Here is a 12,475-nt window from a genome sequence, read left to right as displayed (position 1 = left end):
TTTTAGTTCATTTATATGTTTCGGAGTTTAGTGTGACGTCCATTTTCACTGAACTAGTCGCACATTTTTGGTAAGGGGCCAGCTGAAGCCCGCCTCCAGGTGCGAGATTTTATCGCTGTGTTAAAGACCCATTGGTGGCCTTGTGCTGTTTTCTGCTCTTTGGTCGGGTTGTTGTCTCTTTGACACATTCCGCATTTCCATTCTCAATTTTATTTGTCACTTTTATCTTCGATACAAGTCATTGATTAAAGAACTACAAGGCTCATATGCTTTTAACTAATTCTTGTAATTTATTTAGATTATTTTTCCCCTCTCAAATTCATGTGCACGCCTGGTGTTTTGACGTAAATGTAGCTACGCGCATGAGTCCGAGTTTGTTAGAGTCCGAGTTAGTTATAGTCCGAGTTTGCTATAGGCCGAGTTTGTCCAGCTTCGAGAAAGACAATGACGGAAAGATCGAGACAGAAAAATAACAAATGCGACTGCAGCATATTCAAACCCAGGTTTGTTTACAGTTTATGATTAATGCTAATTAGTTTCAGTTCCTTGAATGACAACTTAGAAATATTTTAATAAAGGTGTTGTACAGGTGAATAACAGAAACGGGCCGTCTTCAGAGGTCGACTTAACAAAAGTTAAAAGTATGGCCAATAGGGCAAGTTAGAGCGTAAATTTACAGACCCAACTCAAATAAAATTTGCCCTAATAATACTATCTAAGTAAAAATATAGTCAAATGTAATGGCCAATGGGGCCAGTAGTCTTTATGTTCAACTGGCCCTATTGAAATTCTACTGGCCTTGGGCCAGCAGGCCAGTGCTAAAGTCGACCCCTGGTCTTTTACTTTCCTGATCATATGGATCATTGCAAGCAAATTATCATGTACGATATAGCCAAGTTACTAATACAGATAATGCATTTATGATTTATCTACACATATATCCTACATAGTTATTTAATGAAGCAAGATACATATACATTACAATTGTAACAAGTATAAGGATAGAGTCGGTCCATTAGATGCACAAAGAGAGATAACTCTAGTTCTTCATCCAGACTCCTGGTCAAAGATAGGTAGAAAGAAGGTTACAAGAGCGCAATTATTCATTTCATAATTCATTTACTGTATCATCCAATAAGAATCCTTACACGATTCTATTCTGAGTACCAACTTGGGGTAAAAAACTTGCCGTTAAAATGTAAACAAAAAATTGCGCTCTTGTAACCAGAAAGCATAATTGCGTCATATTAACTGTAAATATCAAAGAGTATGTTTACAGAGCACTTTTGATATGAACTGTTTTGCACATATGTGATAAGGTAGAGGCAGGGATGTCCTGCTTTTATTGTATAAAGCATAAGTTAATGATATGTTTAATCCGTGGACAGTGAAGTTTAGTGTACATACATATTTATAGTAGAAACTTTTATGTGTGCGACACAAACTTTTATAACTCCACATTATGGAAATTATTCCAGTGAGAAGGTATTTTATAATTGCAAGTACCTAAATGTACATATAGAAGAAGATAGAAAGTTAGTTCTGTTAGTTAGTGGAGAGTAGTTTTGCCCTTCTTATTTCTAATAAAGATTCTAATATGAAGTCCTTATTATGCTTTGTAAACAAAGCTGTGTTCTAATTAGCACAAAACATGTTTGACACATGCGCACAAACTTATTGTTTACATTCTCATTATTTTCATTTTTATCCTAATAAAATACATACATAGCCATGATAGCTGCTTAAATAAACTTTTATTATATATTGTTTGTCAAACAACATATATTTACCCTGATATATTAGTTTTAAACTTATTATATGAAAATGTAATGTACATACTCCACAGGGAGGAAACGGGAACAGCCGAACATTTCTAAAATTTTTCGTACGGATCGACCTATAAAAATACTGTATTTGTCCTATTAGAATCAAAATAATTCATTCACGTCATGCTCTCTGCTCAGTTTAACATGGGTAGGCATTATATATTTGACCATATTTTACACCTTGCTATCGCTCAGTATAAACTATTGACAAATATAGTGCCTACCAATGTTTAACTGAGCTAAAGCATGACATGAATGAATTATTTCTAAATACAGATTATTACAGAACTCTGATATAACTTGCATGTCCTCTTTTGACATTACTGGTATCAAAAGATCTTCAACTTGTCTAAAATTTTATGAAAGAAAGTCTAGTATTATTAGCATGTAAATAAAAATGAGCCTCGTTTTCAATGTTCAGTGTTGAGTGATCAAAATAGGCATGTCTTTCTGGAAGAGGTTATATGACCAGTTTTCCTCGACTATCAACTTTTCTCTCGAATCGACCTATCTCAATGTGAAGACTATGATTGCTTTTAGGTACATCAACACAGAGTAAATTCAGTTTAATTTGTTTTTTGTTAGTATTGCATGTTGAGAAATGTTTCAAATCAATAGAAAGGACCAAAAGTCTTCAACTGTTCAAGTAAACTATAAAGGAAACATCTTTATAGAGCCTTACTGTAAAACTGTTTAAAATAATTTGAAATCATATAATTTTGCATATCTGTAAGTTACAGATACTCAAAATTATATGATTTCAAATTATTTTGAACAGTTTTAAGGCTATTTATTTATTTTTTGATTTGATGCCTCTTTTCAATTAGTGATCAATAGAAAATCAAGAAAAGATTACTTAAAAAAAATATAAAGAATAGATAACAACGGGATGGAGAGGAATAAGTCTGGTAAATAAAAGTATTGTTTGTAATACAACACATTAGTACTGTTTACAGAAATGAACGATGTACTGGATAAAGAAATTATTTAAATTATTTAGACATGACAGAAGAATTTATTAGTAAAATTATTTTCATGAGAATTTTTCAGAATACTACTCTTAAAGAATAGAAAAATACCCTAATAGTTAAAGAATACAGAAATTAGAGACATCCAGATCATTCCAAAGTCACAAAGACACCACGACACAACAATATATACATCACAAAACTTGAAAATCGTTTAAACAATTAAAATTTATTCCAGAGTAAATATACCTGTAAAGATGAATTTATATTATCATGATTATATTTATTTTATTTTATTTTTTAGGATTGAAGGAAAAGTGCCATGTGTCTCATTAGGGAAATCTTATTTGGACAACTGTCTAGATATTGAAGGGGAGATAACTGGAATATGTTTTCAAAAAGTTGATGAGGGAAAAGTAAAACCGGTCATTGATGCTGATGAGCTGTTTAAGGTTGATTGGCAGCGTGTTCCAAGAACAAGTGCAGTGCCACATCAGTATTTGGAACTAGATTATCAAATAGTACCATCTGAGAAATGGCAAATATTTGCCAATGTTGTGGCAAATTTAAGAACTGCTTTGCTTGTTCAGGTAATAGTCATTTTAACTTTTTCAACACCAGACAAATACATCTTGAAGGAATTCTTTACATTGAAATGTCATGCTTATTGTGCCGACTATGCAAGACCCCTAGTAGTTGTATGCTTATTGAAAAGTTAAAAAATGTAATAAACTGAAAAATGTTATTATTTCGTCTCAAGAGGCCAATATTTGTGGGCCTGTAGCTGCTCATACCTTTGTTATATAGATAGACAGCTGTGTGTACTTACATTCCTTGTGACTATGAGCAAAAATAAGTACTGTAAATTCAATAATTATCGCGAGGTTTTTATTAATTAGAATATAATGTGACTGGCAACAGTGACTGGGTGAGTATTGCAATAGTAAGAATTCACATTCTGATATATGATACATAAATCTGTATGCAAATTTTCCTAAAATCGGCGGATGTTGCATTAAGTACATGTCACTTAGTTTGACCCTTGTTTGTCCTCACGTCCCAAAGTTAGTTTCCATTCTCTAACTTGAGTTTGCTTCTACCATGTCAACCAAATGTTATGAAACTTTAGACGTTCTTGAGTTATGTTCCTTTGCATATTGAAAAAATTAAGAATGTGGCGTATATTTACAAGCGGGGGCATCTGTGTCCCATGGACATATTCTTCTGTTTTTACAAGAGCTATGCCCCTTTGTTATAGAAATTGAATTAACAAATCAATCTTATGCCTATACATTTCTTTTAAGATATTTAAAAAAGTTCAAAAGAAGCGAAACAATTTTTTCTAAAAGTTGTTAGACTTGGACAGATAAATATGTGATTAGGCGGATATTTAAATGGAACACTCTTCTTGTATTCATAATTTTTAAAAAATCGCCTAAGAATGAAAATCATACATTAGATAAGAAATGATCTTTATCCAAGGTTCTCACTTAGGATTTTTGAAGGCGAGCAGAGGTTCCGAATGTTTTTTGGACCTCAGTGGTCTTTTGGTCCAGTAATTAATTAATAAAGCATTAATGATCCAGTCAGTGTTTTAGCAGTCTTTTACATTATGAGTATTTAAAAATTCTTACATCTACACTGGAGTCTACATGACATTTTACTGGACCAAACCATTTATTACTGGACATTGCCGCATTTCTGATGGACCTTGGGAATAACTGGGCGAGTCTAGGGACTCATCATTTTTGGCCATAATGTTCAATAGTGTGAAGAAGAAATTGCATTGCTATAAAGTTATTCATTTCAGTCTCGTGACAAAATAGAGCAAGGAAATGACATCAAATTTAGATTTTTATTATGTTTTTCGGTCTGTGCGTCCGTTGGTTCGTCTGTTTGTCCGTCCGTCTGTCCCGCTTCAGGTTAAAGTTTTGGTTAAAGTTTTTGGTCAAGGTAGTTTTTGATGAAGTTGAAGTCCAATCAACTTGAAACTTAGTACACATATTCCCTATGGTATGATCTTTCTAATTTTAATGCCAAATTAGAGTTTTTGACCCCAATTTTACGGTCCACTGAACATAGAAAATGATAGTGCGAGTGGGCAGGTTAAAGTTTTTGGTCAAGGTAGTTTTCGATGTAGTTGAAGTCCAATCAACTTGAAACTTAGTACACATGTTCCCTATAATATGATCTTTCTAATTTTAGTGCCAAATTAGAGTTTTTGACCCCAATTTCATGGTCCACTGAACATAGAATATGATAGTGCGAGTGGGACATCCGTGTTCTATGGACACTTTCTTGTTTTATCTTTTTCTGTAAAATGATGATATGAGTGCTCAATTTATACAAGGTGACTGCTAACTTGAACAAGGTATTACAATACAGCACATAGTTAAGAAAGCTGGTATGATTACATGAGCCTTCAATGAACTAATGAACATTGTTTCAAAAATTATGTGCAATAATGTATATATCTAAATTCATTTATTTTTCGTGGGTACCAATTTTTGTGGATTGAGGGAAAATCTTGTCTTTGTGAATATTTGGTTTCAGGGTTTTGCCAAAGTAGGCATACTTGATAGAAATATTGTACCTCGTTGAACATTTAAATTTGTGGTTCACCTATATATAGATATAAGAAGATGTGGTATGAGTGCCAATGATACAACTCTCCATCCAAGTCACAATTTGTAAAAAGTAAACAATTATAGGTCAAAGTACGGCCTTCAACACGGAGCTTGGCTCACACCGAACAGCAAGCTATAAAGGGCCCCAAAATGACTAGTGTAAAACAATTTAAACAGGAAAACCAACGGTCTAATCTATAAAAAAACGAGAAAAGAGAAACACTTATGAACCACATCAACAAACAACAACCACTGAACAACAGGTTCCTGACTTATACCCACATTATCCATGAACATTGCTATCCAATAATAATAATAATAATAATAATAATGATAATAATGAATCCACATTAGTTAATTTCAATGTAGATCTTGTAAGATTTGTTGAATGATCTGTCATGATAATATGTTTTTGACTTGATATTTAGATGACCCCACAAAATGATGTTGCTCCTACTACTCTTTATGATGGTTTTCACAGTAATGTTTGGCGAGGTGGTGGAAATGATGATAAGCGGACATCAGCACATTTGTATAGCAGGATCGCAGATATACTTTCAAATGTTAGACAGGCCAGAGAGGTAAGGTCACACATGTTTTTAAAACTTTCCTTGTTGGTCTGCAGTATGAGTTTTTTTTTTATCTAATTCTTACCATGCTTACTGGATTTATACTTTTCATGACCAGTTCATTATAATTTTTATTATTAGGGTGTGTTTGTTTGAAAATTTTGCATTGTAAGTTTTTATTGCGACGTCATGAAAACAAACGACCATGCCTGATGACGTCCCATATAAAGAACACACCTTTTTGCAGATCAGGGGAAAATTTTATCTTACACATCATCTAAGAACCATTAGAGAAACTGTTTCTATCACTCAATCTTGTGCAATATGATATTTTTCCACTCTAGTGATTTGAATTTGAAAACTTAACAGTTTTGAGTGGAGAAATGACATATCACGCTTGATGCAGTGGTAGAATCCATATTTCTCATCACTTGCCAATTCTATTGTCTCATTAAAAAATCTACTTCCTTTGAAACCTGTGCCTAATTTAGATAACTGGGTCTGACCTTGGCCAAAATCATCTTTAGAATACTTCTTTTCAAAATTATGCTGATTGTTCCCTCCAACATTGTACAAACAATAAATATGGCCTCTGTTAAAACTGAAAAGAGAAATGGGGGGGGGGGGGGGGATTTAAAAATCAATTAGAAATGAAACAATGATAAATATGTAGAAAACTAATTTTGAAAACATACATTTACATCAGTTGTATAGCTTGATGGTTCCATGTTAGATTTTAACGTGTATTTTAAATAATGAAATTACAGTACTAAAAAGACATAGTATAGTGTACAGGCCCAATAGCCTATAGTTTTTCTGTGGTCCCTATGTTTTTGTTATTTTAATTTTTTGTAATAGCTCTTATTGTTTCTGAGCTAAAAAGTTGTTTCGATGAGCACACTTATTATCACACTTTAATACATTTTATTTTTTATCCAGTAACACATATTTTTTATTGATATTTAAATAATAATACATGTAATGTCATACGGTACTATATATATATAGCTAATATTTCAGATGTAAAGTAAATAAACATGACTTAAGTTTTACTCCTACCTAATTGAGTTGACATGTTCTTGTCCTGATATGCATGTAATATTTGTCATTGGACAATAAACACCAATATATCAATTTATCCTGCAATCAGCCAACTTTTGTACAAATGACAGGTACACAAATAAATTTTTGCTTTATTTGTACTTGTTACGAAGTTTCCGTCTGTCATATGTCCATTGTCCTTGACCTCATTTTCATGGTTCAGTGACTACTTGAAAAAAAAGTCAACTTGTACAAAAGTTTTACTTGTACAAATAAAAGGTTCATATGACAATTCAATAGACAATGGAGTCCTTCACTGCTTAGTGTATGGTAACCATGAGGATCAACTGGAAATTGAAGACGGACATTCTCAAAATGGTCGAAATCGCAGTAGAATACGTCAGAAAGTATTGTGTCCGAAAATTTGTACTGAGAGATTCCTATCCAGATCACGCTCCCCATCACCTGGCGAGAATAATGTTGTACTTGTACAAATAAAGTCTACTGTTACCAGCTGGCTTCAAGGTTGAGCAAGTCGTAATGTGGATATTTCTTTTTGTGTAACAGTTCATTTTGGTGGTTCTGTTCCTGGTCCCCATTTAAACTATATATATAAGAAGATGTGGTATGAGTGCCAATGAAACAACTATCCATCCAAGTCACATGTCGATTCTTTGAAAAATCAGAGACAACGATTTGGATTTAAACAACTACAGGGCTCGACAATAACGCTTGTCCGATTGTCCGGTACCAGAGGAAAAAAAGGTAAAAGCTATATCAAGCTTGTCCGATGGGACAAGTAAAATTATACTGCATAAAATAAATTAATCCAACTTTGATGAACAAAGTAATTATAAACAAAAAACAAGAAAAGAAGATAAAAACAAGTATTAATTTGACATGTTTACTTGCAATCGATAATTTAAAACTGGTTCTTTGTCAGGTACTTTTTAACAGGTAAAAGGCATACTATTATCGGAAACCAGTCTTACTGATCCGAATCAGCGATGCGCTTTGTAGATAGATAACTTTACAAGACAGTTCATCACTAGCTTGGAAACGATTCGGCTCCAAGTTTAATAGACAGTTTGGCACCGTAGGAGACGTATTTAATAGACATGATAAATAGACAGTTTGGCAAAGCAGGAGAAATTTAGGGACCAAGACAAATCAGTACCTCGTTTTCCTACCTTGATTCTGTTGCTTTATAATAAATACCAAACCAGTAATTTTTGTCGAGCCTGCGACAAAAGCTCCACATAGGGATAGTGATCCGGCGGCGGCGGCGGCGTTAGCTTACTTCTTAAAAGCTTTATATTTTAGAAGCTAGAAGACCTGGATGCTTCATACTTTGTATATAGATGCCTTATGTTACGAAGTTTCCGTCTGTCATATGTCCACTGTCCTTGACCTCATTTTCATGGTTCAGTGACTACTTGAAAAAAAAGTCAACTTTGTTTGTAATGTTAATTTTCTTTCTTATTATGAGTAATAGGATAACTATATTTAGTATGTGCGTACCTTGCAAGGTCCTCATGCCCGTCAGACAATTTTCATTTGACCTCGACCTCATTTCATGGATTGGTGAACAAGGTTAAGTTTTCGTGGTCAAGTCCATATATCAGATACTATAAGCAGGTCTACTATATTTAGTATATGGAATGAATGTAAGGTATACATGTCCAACTGGTAGGTGTCATCTGACCCTGACCTCATTTACATGGTTCAGTGGTAAAAGTTAAGTTTTTGAGTTTTGGTCTTTTTTTCTAATGCTATATGCAATAGGTCAACTATATTTGGTGTATGGAAATATTTTATGATGTACATGTCAGTCTCATAGGTTTTATTTGACCTTGACCTCATTTTAACGATTCATTTCTCAGTGTTAAGTTTTTGTGTTTCGGTCTGTTTTTCTTCAACTATAAGCAATAGATCAACTATATTTATACCCCACGCAACGAGTTGCGGAGGGTTTAATGTTTTTGACCCCTCCGTCCGTCTGTCCGTCCATCCGTCTGTCAGTCCATCAGTCCTGTTTCTTGTCATCGCAACTCCTCTCAAACTACACAACAGAATTCCACGAAACCTTTTTAGATAATAAGGACATACTATGTAGATGTGCATATCGACAGGAAATTACGATTCAATTTTTTTTCTAGGAGTTACGCTCCTTTGAACTTATTTACTTTAATGTACTACTGCAACAGTTTGTCATCTCAACTCCTCTGAAACCACACAACAAAATTTCATGAAACGTTGTAGATAATAAGGACATACTATGTAGATGTGCATATCAACAGGAAATTACGATTCAATTTTTTTTCCAGGAGTTACGCCCCTTTGAACTTATTTGCCCAATATACTACTGCAACCTTTTGTCATCGCAACTCCTCTCAAACCACACAATAGAATTTCATGAAACCTTTTCAGATAATAAGGACATACTACGTAGATGTGCATATCGACAGGAAATTACGATTCAATTTTTTTTCTAGGAGTTACGCCCCTTTGAACTTATTTGCTTCAATATATCTCTGCAACAGTTTGTCATCGCAACTCCTCTGAAACCACACAACAGAATTTCATGAAACTTTGTAGATAATAAGGCCATACTAGGTAGATGTGCATATCGACAGGAAATTATGATTCAATTTTTTTTCTAGGAGTTACGCCCCTTTGAACTTATTTGCTTCAATATACCTCTGCAACAGTTTGTCATTGCAACTCCTATGAAACCACACAACAGAATTTCATGAAACTTTGTAGATAATAAGGACATACTATGTAGATGTGCATATCAACAGGAAATTATGATTCAATTTTTTTTTCTTATACAATTTTTTTTTCTTACAGTTATTTTATTTCTCCAGTGACAATGTGGGGACGTGGGGTATGTGAGCGCGCTCACTAAGGTTCTTTAATTGTTGTATGGAAGGATTGTAAGGTGTATATGTCTGTCTGGCAAGTATCATCTGACCTTGATCTCATTTTCATGGTTCATTGGCCTATGTTAAGTTTTCATGGTTAAGTTTGTTTCTTAGATACTATAAGCAATAGGTTAACTATATTTAATGCATAAATTGATTGTGAGGTGTAGATGTCTGTCTGGCAAGGTTCATCTGACCTTGACCTCATTTTCATGTTTCATTGGTGAATGTTAAGTTTTCTTGGTTAAGACTGTTTCTTAGAAACTATAAGCAATAGGTCAACTATGTTTGGTTTATTGAATGATTATAAAGTGTACATGTATTTCTTGTTTGGTTTATCTGACCTTGACCTCATTTTCTTGGATCATGTTAAGTTTATGTGTTACTTGTAGTAAAGCTTTATATTTAGGACTATCAACATAAAATCAATGGTTAGTAAAGAAGGCGAGACATTTCAACGTGTGCACTCTTGTTTAACAAAAATATTTTTTAAATAAGAATGAAGAAATTATTTACCATAAAATTCACAAAATCATATTTGATCATATGTAGAAAAAAAAACAATACTTGCAATATGGTGACCTATAGTTGTTAATGTCTGTGTCGTTTGGTCTCTAGCAGAGAGTTGTCTCATTGGCAATCATACCTCATCTTCTTTTTTTATTGATTGCATTTGAATAACTTTTTTCAACTTAAAAAAACAGGATACAAATCCAATGAGTGTACATTGACAGGCCTATCAGACGGTGCCTCATGTGCAGAGTCTGATGAGACTTTGGCATTGATGAAAACTAGAACCTAAAAGTCCTGTGACATGACTAGATTCAGTTGTTCTCGACTCATATTTTTAAAAAAGTATATCAAAAGATATAAATCTAACTACTGTTATATTGTTTTAAATCATTTTGTTCCTTGAATCAACTTAAAATGCAAAAAAAGGTTATTATAAATTTTTTTTTGGACAAGTTACAATTTCATTCGGACAAGTAAATTTTGGTATGTACTTGTCCTATTAGACAAGTTGAAAAAAAAGTTATTGTAGAGGCCTGAACTAAAGCTTCAAGTGCTGGGTGTAAATTGCAGGATAAAAACAATATATGTACAGTTTCGGAAATATAAAATGTATTTGTACTAGCTACGAAACAGGAGAAAAGCTTGTTGAGCCTCCTTTCGTTCTGTTTCTAAGAATATTTTAATTATAATAATGTGATACTAATTTTTCAGATGAATCCGTTAGAGCTTCAGACTATACTCCATTGTATGTTAGAAGGATTTAAAGTCATGGGAGAGCATATGATACAAATCTTTATAGATAACATTCTTAACATAACTGTTTTTGGTGAGACTGAAACAGTTAGACCACCAGTCAAAGGTTCATATGACAATTCAATAGACAATGGAGTCCTTCACTGCTTAGTGTATGGTAACCATGAGGATCAACTGGAAATTGAAGACGGACATTCTCAAAATGGTCGAAATCGCAGTAGAATACGTCATAAAGTATTGTGTCCGAAAATTTGTACTGAGAGATTCCTATCCAGATCATGCTCCCCATCACCTGGAGAGAATAATGTTTTGGCTGAAATAGAAAACACACAAAATCGTGATCCAGATCAAGTGATTAATATGGTTTGTTTGGTTCAACATCCAAGTAACTACCTCGTCAAGTCTTCATGTTTACAAAACTATGTTCAGTCATACATACCAGATCTTGTTTTTTTAAGAAATACTATTGGGGGAAGAGTAGCCAAAATTGTAGTAGAAATATCTGCCTTTGATAAGTATGGATCTTATATATCTTTTGAAACACATTTGAAACAATCTACTGAGCAGTGTTTTCAGAAGTGTTTGGCAGGTCTGTCCAATAACCAGAAAGAAATAGCAGGACTTGTTGTAGTGCCTGATGGAATGAAACTCATGGTGGTTCATAGAGTTAAAAAGACAGATAATATGTTTTCTTATGAAGTGAAAGAAACAGAACTTGTCATATGGAATGAAACAAATAAACTGTTTGCAATTATGTTGAAATTGATAGATTGTAGTTAGTGAATATTAAGGTGGTACATAACACTAGAGGGAGAGGTAAAAATCAGCTGAACATTTTAATCACGTTCTATTGTTCAGGAAATATAAAGCTTCTCAATGATCAAAATTAGTGTTTGTCAAACTGCTATATATCCAATGAAATATTTCTGATAAAGTGTGTGGTTCAAGTTTTTTGAAATGTTTATATTTTGTCAAAGGGTCGAAGTAAATATTTTGTCAAAATTTTATGAAAATTAAAAGAGCCAAATTAAATTTAGTCAAGGTGTTTGGTACCACCTTAAGAAAGAAATACAAAATCATAATTGAAGTTTATAAGCATGCTATAGAACTTAAATTGGCTATTTGGGCTAAAACATTGAGGCATGATAAGAACTATTATTTCATCCCTGAAATTGTAAAAAGTCATAAAATTTCTATGACTTTTACCTTATTACAGTTACTATAGTAACTATGGTTGAAAGACAAAGAAAT

General features: G+C 33.3%; 1 protein-coding gene across 1 annotated transcript; it reads left to right on the top strand.

Moving 5' to 3' along the window:
• Positions 1-416: 416 nt before the first annotated feature.
• Positions 417-12,158, top strand: LOC127699823 (uncharacterized). Its single transcript, XM_052203193.1, has 4 exons — positions 417-503; positions 3,099-3,384; positions 5,850-6,002; positions 11,183-12,158. Exons 1-4 carry the CDS (start codon positions 445-447, stop codon positions 12,002-12,004), a joined length of 1,320 nt encoding a protein of 439 aa, XP_052059153.1. The 5' UTR covers positions 417-444; the 3' UTR covers positions 12,005-12,158.
• The last annotated feature ends 317 nt before the right edge of the window (positions 12,159-12,475 follow it).

The sequence above is a fragment of the Mytilus californianus genome, unplaced genomic scaffold (genome assembly GCF_021869535.1).
Source record: "Mytilus californianus isolate M0D057914Y unplaced genomic scaffold, xbMytCali1.0.p SCAF_41, whole genome shotgun sequence".
Classification (NCBI taxonomy): Eukaryota; Metazoa; Mollusca; class Bivalvia; order Mytilida; family Mytilidae; genus Mytilus; species Mytilus californianus.
This window is presented reverse-complemented; position numbering and strand designations above follow the sequence as displayed.